Source organism: Siniperca chuatsi, linkage group LG21 (genome assembly GCF_020085105.1).
Source record: "Siniperca chuatsi isolate FFG_IHB_CAS linkage group LG21, ASM2008510v1, whole genome shotgun sequence".
In the NCBI taxonomy this organism is placed as follows: Eukaryota; Metazoa; Chordata; class Actinopteri; order Centrarchiformes; family Sinipercidae; genus Siniperca; species Siniperca chuatsi.
The window spans coordinates 7,563,026-7,585,550 of NC_058062.1; the positions used below are offsets into that span (position 1 = coordinate 7,563,026).

Consider the following 22,525-nt stretch of genomic DNA (forward strand, 5'->3'; position numbering starts at 1 on the left):
TCTTTTCCCCAGCCGATCACCAGGTTAATGTATTCCGTTAAGGAGATGTCATCTTGAACATTTGCTGGTGCCTCTGCAATTGTACGTGTGTTCAGTGTCTGTGAATTCAGCCCAGTGGAACAGCAACAGTCATCTACAGGTAGTCACATAATCCCTAGTTAGCAAACCATTCAACCTCGCCCATAAGTGTGCTCTTGTATTTCTTGTATTGTGAAAACCAATTTGAGTTTTAGACCTTGTGAGGATAGAATTGGGTTCAGTTTAAGGGTTGGGGTTAAGATCCAGGTTGTAATATACCAGAAATACCGTTAAAGGCTGGGGTAAGGGTTGAGATTGGACATGTAGTTGTGTTGGTTAAGGTTGCCAGTTGGAGCTATGGAATACATTGTGTCAATGGCAATCCTCACAAGTATGCAATGACAGACAGAGAGAGAGAGAACTGTTTAATCTGAACATATGGTATTAGAAAAGAATAATGGAATTGTCTTTCCAAACCCCCAAACCATTTTAAGTTGGCGCATCTCCAGAGGTCCTAAATAACACTGCAAACGATTAATTGTTGTAGCACATGCCAAAGGGAGGTATGAGATGCATGCATGCATGCATTTGGCTCTGTGTGTGTGTGTGTGTATATGTGTGTGAATGTTTGCGCACTTGCACCTGTGCAGACAGCTGCATGCCTTTCACTTCAGCATGAAATGTATTTTTCACTCAATCTATTAATTCATTTCTACTCATGTAGTGCAAGCGCTCACGTTTCTCTGTGAATGTGTTGGCGGACTCATCATGGCTTCCCCAGATTTTCTCATCCTTTTATCTGTGTCTTTATTTAGGCAAACTTCTGCTGTCAGGAGCAGGTTGTGTGTGAGCGTTTCCCAGCGAGCCTCCCAGCAAATGCACCACACTGACACGTGTCTGTATGTGTTAATCACAGATGTCTATTTCTTCCCCTCTATGGCCACCTCCAGACCTCCCATAGCTCTCTCCCTGTCTCCCTGCCCAGAGCGAGCGCAGCACAGGTGACAAAAGGCGGCATGACTAGCATGCCACACATCCATCAGACTGTGAGAAGCAGCAGGGGAGAGCAAACTGATCTAAATTTGGGGAGTTATTACGCAGTACAAGCAGACTGCTCAAAGTAATGCAAGAATCTGGAGGCTTTTATATGTTATTAAGTTTGGCGTGATTACTTATTTCCTGGCTTAGCAATCTTGTAGAGGCTTCATGTATTATTAACAATATCTTATTTCGCCAGCTAAAGTAACTACTTCTCTTACTTATCAATATCTATTTTATCTGCATGCTTATGTTTGAAATACACCATGTAATGGTGTATCCTGGTCGAGTGGGAGTAATGTTGTGGGTAATATCTCCTCTTTGACATTTGCCCTCTGCAATTCTGACCTTATCCACCTCGCCGCAGTTCCCTGCCTAAGGCCCTGTAGCTCTGTCTGATGTCCGCTCACGCAATCACCACTGCAATCCACACACACAAGCATGCGCACTCGCACAAACACACACACACACACACACACACATACAGATTTGCTGCAATTAGATTTATATGGTGTGAGCTTACTGCCTCCCACGATTCTAACCAATAAGGTCATTTTGTAGATGAAGAAAACGAATGCTTTCATTTCTGCAAGTTGCCTGTTTCGAATGTACTCCGCAACCACCAAAACACTACAGTGAATCTGTTTTATATTGTTGTATTCAGTGTCCTCATCTGTTTCCATCTGCATAGCTGTTTTTTCTTCAGAATCCTAGCCTTTTATTTTCCATTTGTATGATAAATGAAATGTGCATGTAAAGTCATGGATGTTGTTTTAGATGATGGAATAGATCTATCTCTAGATCTGTGTTATCAGAGTTATAAAACAATGAGTGACTACAGCACTTAACTCTGTGTATAAAAAGTAAAACAGTATTTTTACATATTTGTGGTCCTCATTCTGCACAAACTTTTACACATTTGGTTGCTGTTTGCCTACAAAGATGTTTGTTTGTCTTGGCTACATAATTGAATACCATTAATGTAGCAAGCACTGCCTCGTAGCCAAGAAATGGTTTGATCTTTGTTTAAAGTGTGTCAGCTTTTTAGTCCTATTAGTAGTTTGTTCTTCTTTTGGGTGTGTGCAAAGCACTAGGGAGACAGCACTTTAAAAGGTCACTAATGCACTCAGCCTGCTGAAGGGGAAAAAAGGCATGTTGGATGTTTGTTTGTGCTTTTTTATCTCTCTTTACAGTGAGTTCTCTGGAGATGCGGCGCTACAACATGTGAGAATACCATGGTGTTTTCACTTTGAGGGAGGAGGAGACAGAGAAAGTGAGAAACATTTACCACATTGCATCCTGTCTGTTTCTGCCTGCAGCATGTAAGGCCAACACAGGCCGCGATCAGACATTTACGAAAAACAAAAGTACAAAGGGAGTAGAGCAAGACAGCATCTGTGGCGAGTTAAAGTTAGAGAAAGGGATAAGGGTCAGAGATGTCTGAAGTTCTGTGAGTCAACTTTCATACTACTGTGGCCAGGAATATGTTGTTGCAGTATTAAACAAGTGTATACAAGGCAGTGGAGTGGCGAGGTGGGGTCACGGTGTCACACAGTCCGAGGGTGGGCCTGCAGATAAGAGCCCGGGCGGCTCACTCGTCTCCCTCAGCACAGGGAGTGACTGCAGAGTACACCTGGCCTGGCAGCTTCAGACCATCCAGGGACAACTGGGAAAGGCTTCCTCCTCGGCCGCAACCCAAACTGACAAAGGGAATCATGTGCGGTGGTAGGAGCAAACAGAGCAAGGTTGACAGTGTTAATGTGTGACTGGCTGCGTTATCATGCAGAGGTTTCTGTGTTTTTCTGTGTGTACGTTTATGCTTGTGTGTGTGCTTATAGGAGAGACTCTGGGGCGGCAGGAGGAGGCCGGTCTACTAACAGCTGACTGCTTTTCTAACCTTTGTGTTTGTCATACCAGGTTACAGGCAGGACACGGTAAGGAGAAAAGAAAATAGGTGAAAAAAAGAAAGTGAGAGAAAAAAGTCAAGCTTGAACATAGAAAGAAAATGATGGTGCTAGAGTGCATGCAAGCCAGAATTATAAAGTTATCGCTGTCGATGGAAACCTTTTGTAAACCTTAACTTGCTGCCAAAGTACTCTTGAGCATATATATATATATATATATATATATACATATATTAGTGAGTCATCAGTGACAGGTGTAGAGTTGGCGATAGTAATTTTTGCTGCAAAAATGTGACATTGCATTGTGGGATTGTAGAAGTGTAAATATTTTGGACACTACTTTTTACGTTCCATTGTTGGTATTTTTGACGGCACTATATATAATGTATAAAATTCATTATATGTTTTCTTGTCTGCAGGGATGGGGCTTATAGAACAGCTCCCCATTAGGAGAGACACACCTGGGCCCAGTTTTCTCTCATGAGGATATGCAGGGCACATAACTAACCCAGAAGTCACCACAGTTGCTCCTTTCTTGACACTGCTAAAATGCTTAGGAGCTGTTTATTTAATTTAGGCATAAGGTTTGATAGACAAAGCAAATGGATCACCCCAACCTAGTGAGACAATTCTGTCCTCCCATTACAATAACCTGTCAGGTATGTTGTGAGCAAAATATTTGTTTTGGAATACTCCTGTCTCTGTCTTGAATGCTTTTCAACTCTTCTGTGGCTTTTTAATATATAACTTATGTCAACTTCTGGGTTTTACTGCATAAAAAAGTAATGCCAACTCATAAACTTTGTGTAAGACCAGGTCAGCATTCAGTGCAATGAGATCTCCTCTCTACCCTCCAGAGTTATGGTTTCTGGTTATTTTTGGCACTGCTAAGACCACAGCACATTCTCACATATGCACATATACACTGTATATTTCATGTATTGTGTATATCAGTATGTGTCTGTGTGGAATATGTACTGGCTGTGTAAACAATTCTCCCTCTGGGACAATAAAGTCTATTTATCTATCACTCCATAACCCACTGATTTTACAGATTGGATTCACTGATGTTTTTGGTTGAGTGACACATTTGTTGCAAAAAAGAAACTGCTGCATTATTCGTTATTCTAAGAGCCGAGCTGTGACAATGCGAGACCCACTTTTTCCTTGAGCCAAGTTGCTCCCTTTTGCAAAGTGGATGCTTTTTTTTTCAAAAGATGAAGATAAACAGAAAAATCTATTTTTTGCCCCTTTACTTCTTTCACCATCTGTGTTTGCAAGAAGCTCTGACAGCTTCAAGTCCATTTGTGTTGAAGAGCAGCCACTTCCCACTTTGTGCCGGTTTGTGTAAACCAGGAAATTTCAAACAAAATCTGACCTGGGGTCAAAAACTAAAACGCAGTTGGTAGATGCTTCTTTTCAGTGATGACCCTGTTTTTAGTAATAATGTCTTCAAAATTACTGTGGAAACGGTTTACAGATGTTAGTATCATTAAACAAGACTCAAATATTCTCATTCCCACCAGCTTACATCAGCTTGTTATATGCTAAAGGGAAATGGATAAAATGATACAGAGAGGGGTGATTGGCTCCCTTAAGAGCAAAGTAGCGCGGACCAACATAGCAGCAAGTGTCACATCCCATTCCTGCCAGGTCCGAGGAATGTCCAGTCCTTGACACTTGTCCAATCCAAGCTATCTCAAGCTTTCTCCTCCAGCTTCACGCCGGCTAATCTCTCCTGACACCTCACACAGCCCTGACAGAGAATCACTCTACCCTGAAAACAATCCAGGCATCCTCCCTCTCCACCCCAAATCGGCACCAGCCCCCCATCCTTCTGTCTGTCTTTCTTATATTTCTCTTTATGCTCTCCCTCCCTATCTATTCCTTCCCCATTACTTCTCTCTGTGGCCTACTCTTTCTCTCGTGTCTCCATCTGTCTTTGTCAAACCATATTCCGCTCCTCTTCTATCTCGCTCAATCTTTCCTCCCCCTGTCTTTTGTCTTTTGTCCACACTTCCACATTGGGTATATCATGCCTCTGTTGATGAGAATCTGTGAAAAGATGCTGTGATTGCCAATTGAGCAGTAGCCTGCATTTCCTTAAGGACTCATCAGCATTCAAGAACTGCATTTTACTTCACTGGTTGCTAAAGTTGGAGGGTCTTTATCTCCAAGTGCACCTTTACAGATGGAGAGAAGCTCCACAGGATCACTTTAGGATGGGACGAAGGGAGTAGAAACACAGACATCTTTCCCTTGACACCCATCACACTAAATATACTTTATTTTTTGAAGAGAAAAGAGAGATGAGGGACTTGCTGATAGGATTTTTTTTATGTTTGCACTGACAGGCCATTGTTAAAATTCTTAGTTTAAACAGAACAAGAAACACACATTTCCATTCGTGTTGTTTGCACTGTAGTTAGTTAGACTTACAGAGCAAATGACATCCTTTACAGATAATTTTCACTAATTAGCGTATTTGGGATACAAGAATTCTCGTGAGACAAGTCACTCAAAAAATCCCATTTATTATTTAAACGTATTCAACAATTCCAAAAGATAGACAAACATGTCATAGATTTAATTTACAAGCTGTTTGTTCTTCTCATCATATCTATAGAGGCTTCCCAACCTACAGAGCACAATCTCATTGGCTGCTGAGCAAAATATCTGTCATTGGCTGTAGCACAGAATAACTCTGAAAAAGAATGATGTAGCTATGGCACGGCACATGCTAAAATGCAGACACTCACTGGTATGCACAGACACATACATACTCACACATACAAACACGTGCACACAAACACACAAATGTGCAGTCATCAAAGACCAAGTCACTCACCCAATCAATTTCCTTCTCAAGCAAGCTGTCAGGCCGCCATGTTGAGTAAATATTACCATAATGCCTGTATGTCAGTGAATACGCAGCTAATGAATGGATGACATTCAGTGAAGCTCAGAGACACTGAAACCTAAAATTTGCCCGCTACTGTTATTGTGCCTGAACGCCCCTCCCCAGCACTTCACTCACTTCTCACTCTTTCTCTCTCCGTCTTTGTGACTTTCTCTCCCTCTCCCTCCACTTCAGAAGCCCCTTTTTTTTTTACCGCGCAAGAAGGCTTGGAGGTCGACACAGCAAAGAAGAATAAAGAACAGGCGCTCTTCAACTAGGTTACCACTGAATCTGAAGAATTTGCTTCATCACATGGCTGGTTGTGCAGAGTAGAGCATCTACACAAAACTAAAACATTGAAGAGATGATTTGAATTCTACTTTTAATCCGAACAGCAGCAGGACATTGTGTGTGTGCAAACAGTGTCAGGTGGTTTGTGGAAAAGGTATTGTCAATATGAGATGTTTCCATTTTCAGATACATTGGAAAGTACAGTGCAGAATTGTTATTCTCCACATGAACAATATATAGTTACCTAGCTGTACCCAGCGATGAAGAAAAACACCCACTGCCATGAAATACTGACAGTGTTCATTTAAAGATTTCTTTTCCAGCTGTTAGATCTCTGAGCTGCATCACAAATAATATCTCACAAATCTCTCAGTCAAACAGGATATCTTCACAAGGGATAAATATATTCTTTTTTTTTTAAATCTCATTTGTGTAGAATACTATGCATGGCTACAAAATAAAACACAATCTAAGGAAAATTGCACGGAACAACACTACAAGTTTCAGTCAATCGAGTCCACTGACAGTATATCTGAGTGTTGCCACTGGAGAGAAGAGATGAGATCGTCCACTTTTGCAGGGTTTTCGTTTTTGTTGTTGATTTTTCTGTGCAATGGAGCAGGGCTGAAGAGGAGAGACACTGAAAGCGAGGAGCTTCTGACACGTCGGCATCGTTGCGAGGAGTGAAGAAAAACCAGCCTACCTCCACCCCACGTCCCACTCCCCTCTCAGTGTGTCCTCAGGAGCTTTGCATCTAGGCTCGGCTATAGAGCCTGGATGTCTTGGCTGATGGATATGAAGCAGAGGTGTCCGTGATGATGGAGAGAATTAGGAAAACTAGAAAGCATTCCGGCCTTTAACACACACACACACACACCCCACCTGTCGTACAACTTTCTCTCTCTTCCTGTCTGACTGACTGTCTCTGTCTGTCTGTTCTCAGTCTGCGTAGAGGATGAAGCCAGAGAAGGTGCTGTACTTGTTGTTGTTTCCTCCATGGGCTTTGCCTCCATCCAGTTTGATGTAAACCTCGTCCCCTGCGTCCAGATGGAGGATGACGCTGTTAGAGGCATAGTCATAGTTCTGGTCAGCGTCTTGAGCAATGGCGCTGGCACGAACCTGGAATAACAGGGACAGACAAACATATAGGAGAACGGGTAGGCTTGTTAGCTACAGTACATATTAGGACCTTTGCTTAATTAATTTAGGAAATTCCCAGAATAATAAATAATATAAAATAATAAATTGTCATTCTCTCATACTACTGACATACTTTAGATAGACAGATACTTTTACCACTCCCTTACCGTAAATCAAAACTAAAAGTATTTAAAATTTGAAAGAACTCAGATATCTCCACCATGGCTGCACAATCCTCTATATGTGTTATTTTAATAATAGAAAATGTTCTGAATTTTTCTAAGATCAAGATCTGCATAAAAATACACACAATGGTAGGAAATCATTAGATGTAAGAGCCAGAGTTTTTATTTATTTATTTTTTTCTGTTCTAGAAAGTGCAGGAGTTTATGAGAAAATAGTGAACATATTCAAAAATGCCCTTTCTTACAATGATAAAACATCCTTTAGAAAATTCCTGGAGCCATGCCTGGATTCAACTCTCCAACAAAAACTAGTAACATCTTCCTTTTTCCATGGCCTAAAGTTCACCAAATTTTTATTTATCTATTGATGAAGATTTGATATATTCTTCTAACGAACTAGTGAACAAACAAATGAGACCAAAATCATAAAAACGTCTTCTTGGCAGAGGTAATGAATGGGCAACCACAGAGAGCCTAAAAAACTGTCACTAGTCTGAAAAATCATTGTTGCTGCACCACAAGAGATTAATAATGCTTGTGGCACAGAAGGAGCGTGTATCAGTTAGGGAATACCAAAATCAAAACTCAGTTTTACAGTATATTTTTTGAAATACCAAATCTCTCAAAGTGTTTTTATTTTGAAGTTAAATTACTGGACACACTGAATATGAGCAGAGCTATTTGATAACTCATAGCGAGGAGTGACAAGAATCATTGGAATGAGTTTGAAAGATATAAAAAAAGATCAAGAATCAGGAATTTTCATCTCTAAGTTTGTCTTTGTCTGTATTTGTGTGTGTGCGCATGTGTATTCTGCCAGTAGGGCTATAGGACATTTGGAGCAGTTTCTAAATAACTTGTCCTGACTAATTAAGACCTCCACCAAAAACACTCTCTTTCTCTCTCTCTCTCTCTCTCTCTCTCTCTCTCTCTCTCTCTCTCTCTGGGGAGGAAAGTGTAGCTGCAGTGCCAAATGGGCGCTGAAACAATAGCTGTGTTTTCAAGTGTGTGTGTGACAGAGAGACTAATTGTGCACGTTGTCAGTAGGAATGACTACTACAAAATGCTGACTTTTGCTGTATTTGAATTTTTAAGACATGTAACTGTTTGTAGCCTTGTCTTTGCCAAATACAATACAAATTAGAGTGAGTAGAAAGTTAGGAGAAACCAGCAGTGACATACCATGAAGGTCATAGACTGGATGTTGCCAGCATGTGTGCCTGAGCCAACAGTCCTAATTAAATGTGATCCTCCACAACAGACAGAAACATAAACCTTATTCCGCACAGTGCAGTCTGTTAAGTACTTGGACACTGACATACAGTATTTTCTGTAATTTGGGCTCTGAAGTCCAGCACATTAGATTAGATTAGATTAAAAAAGTACTCCACTGATTTAGCATTGCATTCCTATAACATTGTCTGACTCATGATGGACATGTTTTGGTGTGAGTTGCCGAGTTTTGGAGATATCAGCCATATAGATGTTTGCCTTTTTGGAATATAATGGAACTATATGGCACTATATGGCACTGCGGTGCTCAAAGCGCCAAAAAACTCCATTTAAAAACTCAACAGTAATGTCTCTTTCCAGAAATCATAACCTGGTTACTCAAGATAATCCACAGATCTGTTGTGAGCAGTTTCATGTAGGAACTATTTTCTTTCTACAAATAAAGCATCATGTCTAAAAGATGTGTGCGCACAAGGAAGAATGTGTGTACCTCATACATACTTCAGACCAGGTGTACACACGGTTTTCAAGAGAAAGCTGCGGGTGAAATGATGAGGTGGACGTGAAATGTAAGGTGAGAGATCTTAACCTTACAGTAAAACATTGTTTGTTTAGGTTGTTAGCCAGTTTCACTGATTGTGTTATTTTTGCTGTCAACACAGCACTCTGTAAAATGTCAATCAAAGGCACATTTATAAACTTAATTTTAAATTATTTCTGAGTGATGAATTTTATCTTTCTTTTTACTTACATTTGAGACATAATTTCCCTGTGTCAATTATCTTTTAATTTTATCCTGAATTGTGAAGCACTTTGTAAAGTCTGTTTCAATATGAGCTCTATAAATTAATCATTGATCATCCTTATCACGTTTGATAATGATGATTGAGATATCACCATGATGATGGTTTGCAGATACATGTGATGAATCAGTGGTATGGGCATTATTAATAGCCTCAGCAGTGCATTATGGTTGCGCATAATGGCCGCTGTTCTGGAGCTGTTGGAGAACCTTGCCGATGCATTGCACTATGTTGTTCTTCTCATTGACAAGTCTAAGGAGTGGTGGAGCAGGCACAATCATTAATATGCAAACAGATTTAAGGGCGTTTCTACATTCATTTATGGCAAACTGTGGGAGTGGCAATGAGGCTGGTGCACGGTGCTCCAAGTCCCACAATGATTGAGATGTATAAAACTGAATCAGTAGAACATGTAAATCTGACGAAAAGAATGCATATGCACATTTCTGTCTTTGTTTTTACATACAGTTTTAGTCGTGAATCTACACAGAGTTTTATGCATCTGGCCCTGGGTCTGTGGGTCATAAACTGCAGATAGTAATGGACTGCAAAGGGTTCAGAACTAAACATTGACTTCGTTAACATTATTGTTAATCTGTCAGGTAACTTTGGTCACCTAAAATTGATTTATAATATTTATAAAATTGAGTTATAATTCCTGAAATGTTCACCCAATATGGATGCTAAGTTAAAACTGAAAGTCAGTACTTTAACCTAATAGGCATTATTTTATTTTAAGTCCAATGTGCTGGTTGAGTGAAACAACAAAAAATGTGCCTCTCCAAATGCTAACAGTCTGCACAGTATGTCAGTGCTACTAAACAGTTACTAACAAGGAGAACCGCATCAGTCATGACTTGAATAGAATGGAACTGAACGATCTGAACTGAAAGATCATTATTTTTTCTTGAGATGAAAAAGAAAATCACTGTACATCCTTTAAAGTAGCCACTGCTTAAATAAACCAATTAGTCACTTAGTCTGGTCAGTGAGGTTGAATCAAAATCAATAGTTTACGTGCATTTAAAGTGTTTTTGGGGCTCATTATCAGGTCTCTAAAGTCCATTCTGGCCCTTGCCTTGGCTCAGTGTTTGTCCACACAGCTTTAAATCGGGGCTTTTCAAGCGGGTGTCGACAAGCTGGCCCAACAGGCGTCATAGAGGATGCCCAATAATTAGTTGGCCTATTTAAGAGCTACACACAACAGGCATATTGACAAATGTGAGGAGAGGCCAGCAACTGACAAGAGATCTCCTGTACAGAAAGCGTCACTGTTGCCAAACCTAACAGGGAGCCTGGAACAGGATCTCTGGACATTTAGATATATTAAAATCATAAATGATATATTTTTTGCGCAATTTATATCAGTGATTTAAAGATTTATTTAAAGAATACAGTGTTTGTTTTTATTTTTGTTTTGGTTTGTTTGTTCTCCCTTTTGGTGGCTCTTATTGTAGTGTTTCTAAACTACACTTCCCAGATGTGACTCCTTAGTCAAATGTTGTTTAGTACTGTGTCTTTTTCTATGGATTCTGTTAATGAAGCTATGTTTTACTAAGGATCTTCTTCCCTTTGTCTTTTCTGCCATAATTCTAAACCCTCGGCTCATCTTCTGTTGATTTTTAACAACCTGCTGTTGGAAACATAAAAGTGTGCAGTGGCGTGCAAAGTTGTATTACAATAGCAAATGTAAAGCTTAGTAGTTTGAATCACTGTTCAAACTACTGAATACTGTCTGTTGACTGTCTTCAGTGCTTCTCTCCCAAGCAACACAATGAGAAACAGGCAGACTTACACTAGAGGCTACAGTGAGTCTTTCTGGCACCACTACTGTGAAAAGCATTTAAGTGGTAAGGTGCCATATCTGTGACACCTTATTTTGAACCTGGCCAAACCAGGCTGTGTGCTACAGTATGTTGGTAACATTGCATTACAGAACATCTCTTCACAACACTTCATCTTAGGTGGGACAACATTTCTGCTAATATCCCCGAGAAGTCAACACTGTACATGCTGCCACAGTGTTTCTCTGTGTTACTTGGTGAGAAAAACAACTACTCAGCTTATTAATGACCATTATTAACACAGATTGATGATTGAACATTAAATACAGGGAGCCAGCATCGACAGCAAAATATTTCTCAAAAGTTTCACCATAATAAAAATGTTGAATTTTAATTACTTGCAGCTAACTTGCTTTTTTGTGCTTTTAGGCATAGGCCAATATTCTGCTGGATTTCTTGTGAAGTCCTCTTGTAACCCATCAGACACTTCTCTGAATGATTTTCAAAACTGTGCTTTACATTGCCTTCAGCTCACAGCATTGAATTATGGTGCAAAAAGGAGCAAGGTTGACACTTCTTTAGCCTTCTTAACAGCATTATTGTCAATGATTAAAAAAAACTTGGAAGGTGAAATGAATAAAATAAAATATATATATACAAAACTTTTATAGTGAGCCAGATGAATTTAAAAGAACTTCAAGCATGGGCACAACACTTGAAGTAATATTTGTTCAGCGTTTCAGTCCTAATGACCTTCCTCAGGTTGCATAGAGCGCAAGACAAACTACTATTTTTTCCAAATCACCTTCTTAACCCTCCCTTTCTAAAAAGGGGAGGGTTTGGAGGGTGTCTCAGACTTTTTAACAACATACCATGGACAGTGAAAGTCACGTTGGTATGAAATGTGCAAGGGCTGTAAAGGCTAATCTGGATAATGAAATTCTGAGGAGAGGTTTAAAGATGCAGGAGTAATATACTGTATGGAATATTGTACATTTTTTTATTGTTTATCCTCCTGATTAAATCTAGCACAGCTCATATCGATGTGCAAACAAAGCCTCCTGTTCTGATTCTGAGATGCCAGCGTCCAGTACATATTAATATGCTATGATGTGCCCTGAGCGTGCAAAGTCAACACCATCCTATTAGAGGGTTACCGCTGAGGGTGAGGATGGCTCAGGAGGATTTGTCAGTTGGGATTTTAATGAAACTTAATCAAAATATTTGCTTTCCAGGTGTTCACACAGAACATGGGAACCTCTGGTAATGTCACAGATGTGTAATATAGCTTGAATTATTCTCTTCATTTGCTCTTTAAGGAGCTAAATTTAAGAAATGCACGATTGATGTTTTTTTGGGAGGAGGACGGGGACAGTACAAATATAACATTTTCCTTTAGCAGAGACAGAATTAGCAAAGCCCTGGTGAAAGCAAACTTCCCTGAAATCCTTCTAGTTCTTCCACAATGATATTTTTGTTTTGTTTTGTTTCTCTGCTCTAATGGTTTTTATCCCCTTCTGAGACTAACAGCTGCAGTCTAGGCCTCCTTCATTTGCTTTCAATGATAAGCTCGCATGAATAAAACCTCACACTATTTTTGAAATAATGATAAGGGAGCCATTTTTCTTTTTTTTGCCTCCAGTGCACACAAGGAACTTGTTAGGGATATGAGCCAGCGGTTCAAATGTAGGGAATGGCAGATGTATAGCGAGAGATGAGCAGGACAAACAGCCAACTGGCAGTGCGTGACCTTGACACAGAATATGTAGAGGAACTTTGACAAGACAAACAAAGCATGAGGCTGTAAGCGCCGGCTCCAGCGATGGTAAATGAGGTGTCAGGCGATGTTGTCTTCCTTCTGGCTGCTCGTGCATGTTTGCATCTGTCACATTGTCAACGTGATGGCTTTGATTGAATAATATTCTGAGTGGAGACACAGAAAATTCAAGGCTTGGGCTTAATAGATAGTGTGTGCCTAGAAAAGTGAAGTGTGAATTCTCGTAACTTGTGCACTGTATAACTGAATATGAACATCACAGTTATCAATAATGACGATGTTTATGTGAAGAATCAGAGATGAATTTATGGCACATTTAAAAATACTGACTGACATTATTTTCATTCAGCAACTGTAGTGTGCAGTATTGTATGGTTGGCTTGGATTGAATCTATTATAAACCTTTATTAGAATGCTGTTCATGAAACTCATGACAATCTGAAATTGTTGTTGTTGTTGTTGTTGCTGTGTCTTGTGCAGGAGGAGCCTGTAACGTCCCACTGGGACAGCGATCTTACAAGAGGCTTTGTCACTGTGACAAGGACATGTCTTATGGCTTCTCTGACGGGGATTTGTTGACTTGATGTTGAGCCTCCATTTTGGATCAACGAGTCTATTGGTCCTCTTTAAATCAAAGTGTACTGCCATCTAATTGTGTTTGAACATTCCAGCCGTGAACTGCATGCTTAATAGCAGCTTAGATAGCTTGTCACCGCTATTGAGCCTGGTCCAACATTTCACTGCACCACACACACACAAACACACACAGAGTGAAGGAAAGACATACACATACATCCACATGCATTGTTGTGCACATGCATACACACAAGATGCAATTTTACTGAAATAATGAGAACAGGAAACTACAATGGGTTGCAAGAGAATTGTAGTGTCAAAAAGCGTCGGGTCTCCCATGTGTTACAGGTTTATTTGTCGGAGGAACCTAAGTGAAAACATGATAAGAGGAATGAAATGGTAACAGGAGATTTGCCATCTGTCAGACGAGAGTGGAAAAAGGCTTCCTGAATTAATTTCACCAGCTGTTCTCTGTGTACCTGCTCAGCCTCCTTTGAAACAGAATGACTTTACTGCACAAGCCCCTCACTTTTTATGCAATTGCTTACACTAATGCTAAAGGTGAGTCTGGTGTCAGGCATTAGTTCATTAGTTGATCACATGTACCACTGATACTTGATCCAAATTCTGTAGAAACCCTCAAGAGGCCAGAATAACAGTATCGCAATTCAGCAACAGCGACAAAGAGGATGAAATCAAGACAGCTTCTCCTGAAAGAGCCACTGAAAGAGGCTTGTCAGAAGATACGGTGGTTGAAAAAAGAGGCATCAGCTTTGACCTGCAATCCAGCCACTCTTTTCTTTCTTGTGTCTGACTCATCACACTCAGTTAATTACTGAGATACACAGCACTGTCTGCCTCTAGCCCAAACACCAAAACCACAATCATTGCTCCCAGCATTGTCTGAAAAGAGACTTTTACTGCAAAATTTTAAACCTTTGTTCACACTAAGCTTGTTTTTCCAGTGTGCTTCCTAGTAACCCTGAGGCACTGAGATTTTACTTTTTTCTTAAATAAAAAAAGACTCCTCTTAAATGAGGAAAAGTGAGTTTCCGTATAAGTGTTGGATGAGAGGCAGAATGTCAGCTTTGCTATGACATGCATTTTTTATACATTAGCCGATTCATCCTCTCTTACTGGGGCAATTGTTGATGTCTTACCCATATTCATTTTAAGGGGTGGCAGGAGGTGTTAAACACATTGAGTTATGTAGCAGACTGTGAGTCATTTGAAGCCACTGACTTGCTGCTTTCCCATGAAGAGGGAGAGGATAATTGTGGGTATCACTGAAGACTGAATTCAGGGGACGGCTAAATGTCAGGGGCGTGGGGAGAGACTGAGAGAGATGTTTGCATAAGAGGGCCAGGGGCACTTGTCTATCTCCCTTATGGCCCTCATTATAATGAAGAAGTCTTGTGAGTCAACACCATAGCATCCTTGAGTCAGCCAGCCACAGGAGACAATCCATAGCCTATTTTAGACTGTATGTTTTTGCTTTCACAATACACAAGACATTATAGCAGTATTTCATGAGCTACTTAATCTGAGATGCCAGCGCGGGGAGTGTGTGCACTCCTGGGCTCTAATAGCTCTCTATTTGAGGAACTCAGTGTAAAATGTTTTAACGTAATAGAATTAGTACACACAAGTGGTGGGCAGTTTTCGAGCAAGTTTTGAAACTTCACCAATAAATGATACATTTTCTTCCCTGTGCTTGCAGATGACAGCCCGATGTCATTTTGACATTTCCAATCTGTGTGGTATTTCCTAACAACATGGGCCAATCTACATTTGATAGCCCTCACACCTAATTAGGCCAGCTCTAATGTTCCACTCGGCAGAGTGTCAAATCCAATGTCCAATTACACAGCAGATCAAGGCCAAAGGTCCGCCTCCACTACCTCTCTGGCTGATTATAGAAGAAATGCCACATTATACATCACACAGAAAGAGATGGGTCTGTCAGAAAAAGGAAAGAGACACACGTACATGCACGAACACGCATGCACACATACATAGAAGGGGATCAATACCGCAGGCAAAGATGCTGAGACTCTGAGGGTGGCTCTCTCAAACCCAGTCTGTTTATTTCAGACAGAGTCTCTCTGTTACACCAGGCAGACACACAGAGGCCTCTCAGTGCTGAAGACCACGATGAAGAATAGCAGGTCTGAACATTACCAGAATGTTAAAATCAATCAAGTATTGCTGTATAAGTGTGCAGATAACTCATGTGTTTAGTGCTTGCAATGGTCACTCACATTTTTTCATAAAAAATCAATAAATACCACAGCCCATCCTGAGTGAAACGTTATTGAAGGGAATCAATAGAGAATATGTCAATAACCCAATCATACAGAGCAGACCCCCATCCAGGTGGCTCAGCTCCTATGTTTAATGCTGGGATTGACAGCACATGCTGAACACAATGCGTGGGTTTCACCTGGATATACAGCAGCACGATAAACAGTCTTGTGTTCATGTGCACCAGAGCTGCAGATCCCCCTGGAGGTGTCGATGATAGACTGAGGTGAATAGCTTGACAGGGAAATGACTGAACTTGAGCAACATTTTAGGGTAAGAAAGAATCTCTTTTCTTCGAAGCGAGGTGAGCGCAAAAACAAAATCTAATAAAAGGATGGTATGCTCTAACTTATTCTGTTATAGTGCAGTGCATCACTTGAGAGCAATGAAGAATATTGATGGCATTGTGTGTTAGCAAATCGATTCTGTGATACCAAAATCTGGATTCCGTTTTGCTGCTTTTTCAAAAAAAGTTTTCCTTTTAAGATGAAAACTTTCTGCTCCTTTAGAAAAGTGAGCTCCTGTAGACCTGACATAGAGGAGAGATGGAGGGCAGTGCACAGTTGGGCATGGGTAAGGAGGGAGGAGTGGGGGCAAGCATGCGCGTACACGTGCGTGTGAGCATGTGTGAATGTGTGTGTATGTGAGGAGGAGACTGCAGCGGTAATTGCTAGGGAAGAGCCATGTGCACGAAGGACGTTGAAGCTTATTAAAGGAGGAGACAGAGTGATTATTCACTATGGTCCTCTTGAGAGACTGACGCTGAAGTCATTGCTTTTAATTAACTCTGAAACGGTTTTGCGGATTAATAACAATATTAAGAAGGGAATGGAGAGGAGAAGCGCAAACACATCCTGGATCTGGTTCAAGCTTTTTAATTACAATTAAATAGACCTGATGGCACAATAGCACAATAACTATGTCTTTTCTGTCCTCTTTTATTTCTCCCCCTTCTACTGCATCCATGAATTTGTCTTAATTGTCACTGTTGTGTCTCTCAGGATGTGTCCAAGACATGTTATAGCAAAGCATTGATTTACTGGAGAGAAGTTAGGATTGGTTAGAATATTTTGGAAGCAAGTAAAAGAACAGGTGATGAAGAAGCCAAAAGAGTATGTGGAGAGGAACTTGGAAAGCAGATAAAGTGTCTGCTGAAAATAGATTTCTTATTTGTTTGTTTACCAGGAAGCTCACTTTTTGGTCTAGCTTGAAAAGTGTCAAAGTTCTGGGGACAGTATTGGGATTCTTGGGTTTCACTCTGCCGAGTGAAAAGGGAAAGTGGAAGAAGAGGAGAAGAAATAAAGTAACCCATGGATGTTGATGTTAGACACAGTTTGTAAGAACCCCTGGAGTGGGAGGAGCACATGCTGGAGTGAAACAGCACTGCAGGGCCTAGAAACCCACTGCTTCACTAAAGCCAAAAGATGATAAAATACTAGTATTGTCTGCAATTCCCTGGCCTTCCTGTCCCAATTCACTGTGTAGCTTTTTGCAGCCTTAATGAGCTGAGAAAAGCACCAGTGTGACTGTAGGAGCTTCAGTTTGACTCTCAGCACTTTATCAATGATGTAGCATAAGTTGGCCCAACATTTATAACCATTCACAGTCATTTACACAGACTAAGGCTCTGGGGCGTTCTCCATCAGCCAAGCATACAACCTAATAAACACTGCAGCAAGAGGACTGCATGTTAATGTATAAGCTGTGCATAGGACAGAAGAAGTTACCACTTTATAAACATTTCGCGGGTCTCTGGAGATGCACACTGTGTGCGTCTAACTTAAGTACCGCCACACCCTCCTCTTGGGAGCACAATGAAGCGGGAACAGAAGGCGTTTTATAGGAACATATGTTCTCCTTCCCCTATTATATATCAATGCTTTTACGCCCACCCATAAACATTACTGTTGAGTGAGACATTATAAATAGAAGGCGATTGCTATAACTCTCTTTTTCTTGCTGGGTGTGAACTTGGCGGGGCTAAAGTAATTAACCTCTAGCTGCCTCGGTGAGACTGCAAGTTCACGCCACAGAGCCGATACCAACTGTTATTTTTTCTCCATGCTGCACATATCATGGTCCCTGTACTTGTAATGTAAGACCCCAGCAGCTTTCTGCTTTAATCTATCTCTGTGTGTATTAATTGCCATGATTTCTTTTATATTCCACTTGCCAAAAACATAAAACATTTAAGAAAATTTAAATTAACCAAAAATACAATTATTACACAGCCAGCAGATGTGAAACAGGTCAGAGAGGCTGCTGGGCCATGATGTGAAATGACAGTTGGAGGATCAGATTTGGTGGATTTGAACTTTATTATTTACCTTATCTCATTGCAGGGCTATTTTTTTCTGACAGTATAACAAACTGATGATAGTGAATCAGAAACTCAAAATGGTCACGACATAAGTAATGCATTTCCTGTGACCTATGATAAGTGTGATCTCACTTATCGTGTACAGTAAGAAAAATGTCTGTTACCAGCAGCATTTCTCATTACAATACTGTGTCTGCATGTGTACAATTCACTTTGAGTACAAATATTATGGTGGCAAGAAATTAAGTGCAGCTGAGCTTGTGAAGCATGTGTGAAATGCACTGCCGGCAACTTCTACTTTCTCATGATTTTTTTTTTTATCATATAATACACTTTAACACAGAATTGAGCTCAAGTAAGTATTGATAAAGTATTGAAATTTTACATGTCCTTTGATGTCACTGAAAAGTTTTGCAGGATCAAATGTGAAAGCTGCTCACTGTAGTATAAAGCCTTTTTTTAAAAATAAGGTTACTTCTTTCCTGATTTGTTTTCTTTACATTGATACATTTTCCTTTTTCATGTTTGTCATGATACTGGCAATAAACTGGGCTACATGATGGAGATACAATAGCAGCCCGAGCAAACAAAGCAAACAATATCTGCAATAACTGTAGTGTAACATTCATCTTTTTACAGGAAAAACATATTTCGGAGCCACTTTGAAGATAAGAGATCTGACAGCTGATCGGAAGGCTGCAAACTACACTGGCACACATTACCAACCTGAGAAGACCCTCCGGGGCGCAAAATAAAATTAGAGCCCCATTAAAATGATGCATCAAAGAAGCCGAGAATAGATCATGTAGACGTCCTAATGCGTTTAACACGACTGCAAAGAAAAATGGATGCAGCGGCGGACCGACAGCATAATCCGGTGGGTAATAAACAGGTATGGTCCCAATATTGTCAGCGAAATTTCTAGTATTTCCCCATCTCCTCTTTACACTTACAGCGCAGACAAGCCACTAAAGACCACGTAGTCTAAAAGTTGTATAAGTAATTTGTAATAGCAGAAACGGAAGGTAATTGGGTGTAAACACCGACTTTTATAATAGGCTAATATTAATACGAGTAATAATAATAATAATAATAATAATCAAGGCTCGACTAACATAACTCGAAATACAGTATAATCACTCATAAATTGCACGAAACACATGATAATAAAATAAAATTACAAACATTTTCAACTCCAGCAGATTCTTTTTCATTATCACTCCAGCTTTTCCACTCTAAAACACTGTAAATGCCAACACTGCCATTCAATTCTTCTAGATACTGATCCTAATTCAGAAACAAACGGAACGCCTGATCAGTTTCTATTTTATTAATCTATTAATTTTACAGTTTAATAGAAAAAAGATCGGCGCATACTCCCTGTACAGCCCAAACGCCGAGCGTCCTTTGGATCGCGGGACACGGCAATGTCAGGACGCGTCATGCAAAGAGGGGACGCGGGTTGCAACCAGTCAACACGTCTTTATCTCCAGGCGCGCAGGGTGCCACAGCTGTGCGCTCTGGGCTTTGGAGGTGCACGGCAGATGCGCACGCTTGCCTCACAATGTCACTTTTTATTCACTGGCTTTATGAAAAATCAACTTCCTACAATGTGGATTTTTAAGAGAGAGCGCCATAGAGGTGGCAGCGAGGGAGAAGAGGAGAGTGAGCATTAGAGGAGTCAGGTATGCTTAAACTGAGGAAAGGAAACTTCAAAGCACTAACCTGGCCATTTTTGCAGAGGTCTGCCCACATGCTGGTGCCGTCCCCTCCTCTCATCAGCACATGGTAGATGAAGAAGTATGTGCCCGGTATGCTGCAGATGAACTTGCCTGAAATACCATCATAGTTGTTGCCTAGGTTGGTGACTACGTCGTCAAATTTGAGGATCTCGTAGCCTTCATGGGGGTTCTTAAGCCCTGCATAGAAGGCCACCCGAGGCACCGTGCTGTAGGTGGCCGTGCTGATAGCTCCGTTCCCCCCCAGACCCAAAATCCCAGTCCTTCCTTGATCACCTCTGTCACCAGGAGGACCCGCTGGTCCTGGTGGCCCCGGTTCTCCCGGCGGTCCAGGTGGTCCGGGCTTGCCAGGCTTGCCAGGCTTCCCCTGTGGGCCCTGCAGTAAGGTGGAGGGTGGAAGCACGTTGCTGTGGTCGCTCAGCGCCTCTGCCTCAGCCTGGAGACCGGTGGAGCTGGTGCTGCTTGCCGGAGTGCCCTTGTTCAGGTAGGGGTCGCACACCATACGACAGGTGCCCAGCATCTCATAGTGGCTGGCATCTGTACCCACAGAGCTGACAAGCACGGGAATGAGGACCACCAGCACCAGGACCAGCATAACCCCTACGGCAGCCGCCACCAGGGTCTTCCTCCCGATGCTGAGTCGGGGAAGGGGCTGCGCTGCCAGCGTGGGTCTCCCGGGGGCAGAAATGGTGACTGCTTGGTGTGGGGAGCCTGTCACCGAGGAAAGGGATCCAGAGATCCCGAGAAGAGTTGCAAGAGGACCGGCGAGTGTGTGAGGGTGAGACAGAGATCCACATACACTTGATCCTCCTCACTGCTCTGCTCAGTCACACTAAAGTAGTCAACCAGTCACTCACACATACATCAAGACCTAAGGAAACCCAAGCATACACAGGGAGACATTCAGTGCATACTTACAAACACAATCTGACTTGTGAGAAGAAGCAAGAAGAATGCAGAGCCCAGAGAAATGGAGTGAGAGACAGAGGGAGCGAGACAGAGAGAGAGAGAGAAAATGATGAGAGTGGGTGAGTGTGAGAGATACAGAGCAGCCACTGGATCCGTGTGTGCGTGTGTGTGTGTATGTGTGGTGAGTTTGTGGTGCCAGATTCTCAGGCTTGGCTTTTTATACAGCAGTAGCAGTGGAGCCCCCCCCCCCCCCATCTTTGCTCCCCCATCGAGTGAGAGGTTGGTGTGGTTACGTCTCCTTCTCTCTCTCCGACTCACTCACAGGAAGGACTCTCATCACATTGCATTTCTTTCTACCACTTTCCTGAACCACCGAGGAACCAACACAAAACACCCTGACCATCTTGCTCCCCCTCTTTCATCCCTCTCTTTTCTTCTCTCCCTCCTTTTCCCCACTTTTGATGCAGTTTATCACCCCACTTGCTTTCTCCTCTCTCTCATCAGCATCCAGCCTCTAAAAATAAAGATGGAGCTGTGGAAAGACAATCTTTTTTTTTCTTTTCCTGGAGGTGGGTTCTAGAGATTCATGCATATATGTGCACAGAAACAAGACAGCACTTAAATCTGCTATGCCAGGAAATGCTAGCAGCTTCTCAAATAAAAAAGGTGCTAAATACAAAAGTTAATGCCAAGAATTAACTCATAAGCCAGCAGCTTGAACAGTAAATTAAATTACACATTACACACAAATTAATCATGCAACCAAACATGTAGAAGAACAGTTTGAAAACTTTTTTTAAACGGTCTAAACGGTTAAAAGCAGCCAATCTATCCTTCCGTTAGGGGCCACTGACATTGACGCTCTTCTGCTGTTATTTTATTCCCTTCTTTGCCTTTTCCCCGTGTCAATAACCCTGTTTCTCCACCTGAATCCGCTGACACCATTTCTTATTTGTGTCTTTTTTTAGGTATTGATTTCATGGTTTTTATCAAATTAAGGTCCTGGTTGGGAGAAAAAAAATCTATATGCAGCAGTGATGTCATTTGTTTGACATTTTCATCCCGTAGAGTGATGAATGGTAAAGTAAGAAAGCAAATGACAACGTCTGTAGATGGCAAACAAACAGTCATCATGTGAAATATGTGTTATGTTTGCAGAGAGGTCGGTCTTCAGTGTTTTTGGTCTAATACAGTTCAGAACACAAAATAGACTAATAAATCAAGTTGGATGGTGAGAATATGGCAGGTCCATGTCAATATAAACTCACAGAGGCAATGGTAAAAACAGCAGAGGCGGGCATTTTTTGCACTGATATCTCTGGCTTTGAATCACAAAACTGAAGCCAATACAGCTTGTAGCTCAACACCACACACCATCCATCGATGTGCAGTTCAAGGTCACAAAAATCTGAACGATAAGTTATATTCAGTCTGCTACAATTATGTCTGAAAAGTAAGTATCTTAACATGTGAATACTTTGAAGGTGTAGTTGTTCAGTGTCGTCTTTTCTTCAGCTTTTTCCATTTTGATGTGAACACATTTTTGGATAAGTGAGCCGCCATGCCTTCGAAGAATCTGCCAGGTGTTTTCATGGATCACTTCCA

The 22,525-nt window shown here is 41.2% G+C and overlaps 1 protein-coding gene and 1 long non-coding RNA gene across 7 annotated transcripts in view; one reads left to right on the top strand and one right to left on the bottom strand.

Annotated features, from left to right (window-relative positions):
- LOC122868342 overlaps window positions 1-6,853 on the top strand; it is a 67,282-nt gene extending 60,429 nt beyond the window's left edge. The window contains exons 5-7 of one of the 6 annotated variants that reach the window (XR_006376086.1): window positions 13-2,781; window positions 2,895-2,990; window positions 3,380-6,853. This is a non-coding gene — a long non-coding RNA (uncharacterized LOC122868342). Of the gene's footprint in view, window positions 1-12 lie in introns of all 6 variants that reach the window. The other 5 variants (XR_006376084.1, XR_006376087.1, XR_006376085.1 and 2 more) reach the window with 5 other exon arrangements.
- On the bottom strand, window positions 5,475-21,110 carry LOC122868340 (C1q-related factor). The gene is made up of 2 exons (XM_044180152.1): window positions 19,998-21,110; window positions 5,475-7,269 (listed from the first exon to the last, which is right to left on the bottom strand). Exons 1-2 carry the CDS (start codon window positions 20,604-20,606, stop codon window positions 7,090-7,092), a joined length of 789 nt encoding a protein of 262 aa, XP_044036087.1. The 5' UTR covers window positions 20,607-21,110; the 3' UTR covers window positions 5,475-7,089.
- Between the last annotated feature and the right edge of the window lie 1,415 nt (window positions 21,111-22,525).

Excerpts from the sequence above, each read along its gene's own strand:
- LOC122868340 (XM_044180152.1), bottom strand. The coding sequence starts at position 20,606 with ATGCTGGTCCTGGTGCTGGTGGTCCTCATTCCCGTGCTTGTCAGCTCT. Across the intron at positions 7,270-19,997 it reads ACCTCTGCAAAAATGGCCAG|GTTCGTGCCAGCGCCATTGC; the intron begins GTTAGTGCTTTG and ends CTGTTATTCCAG.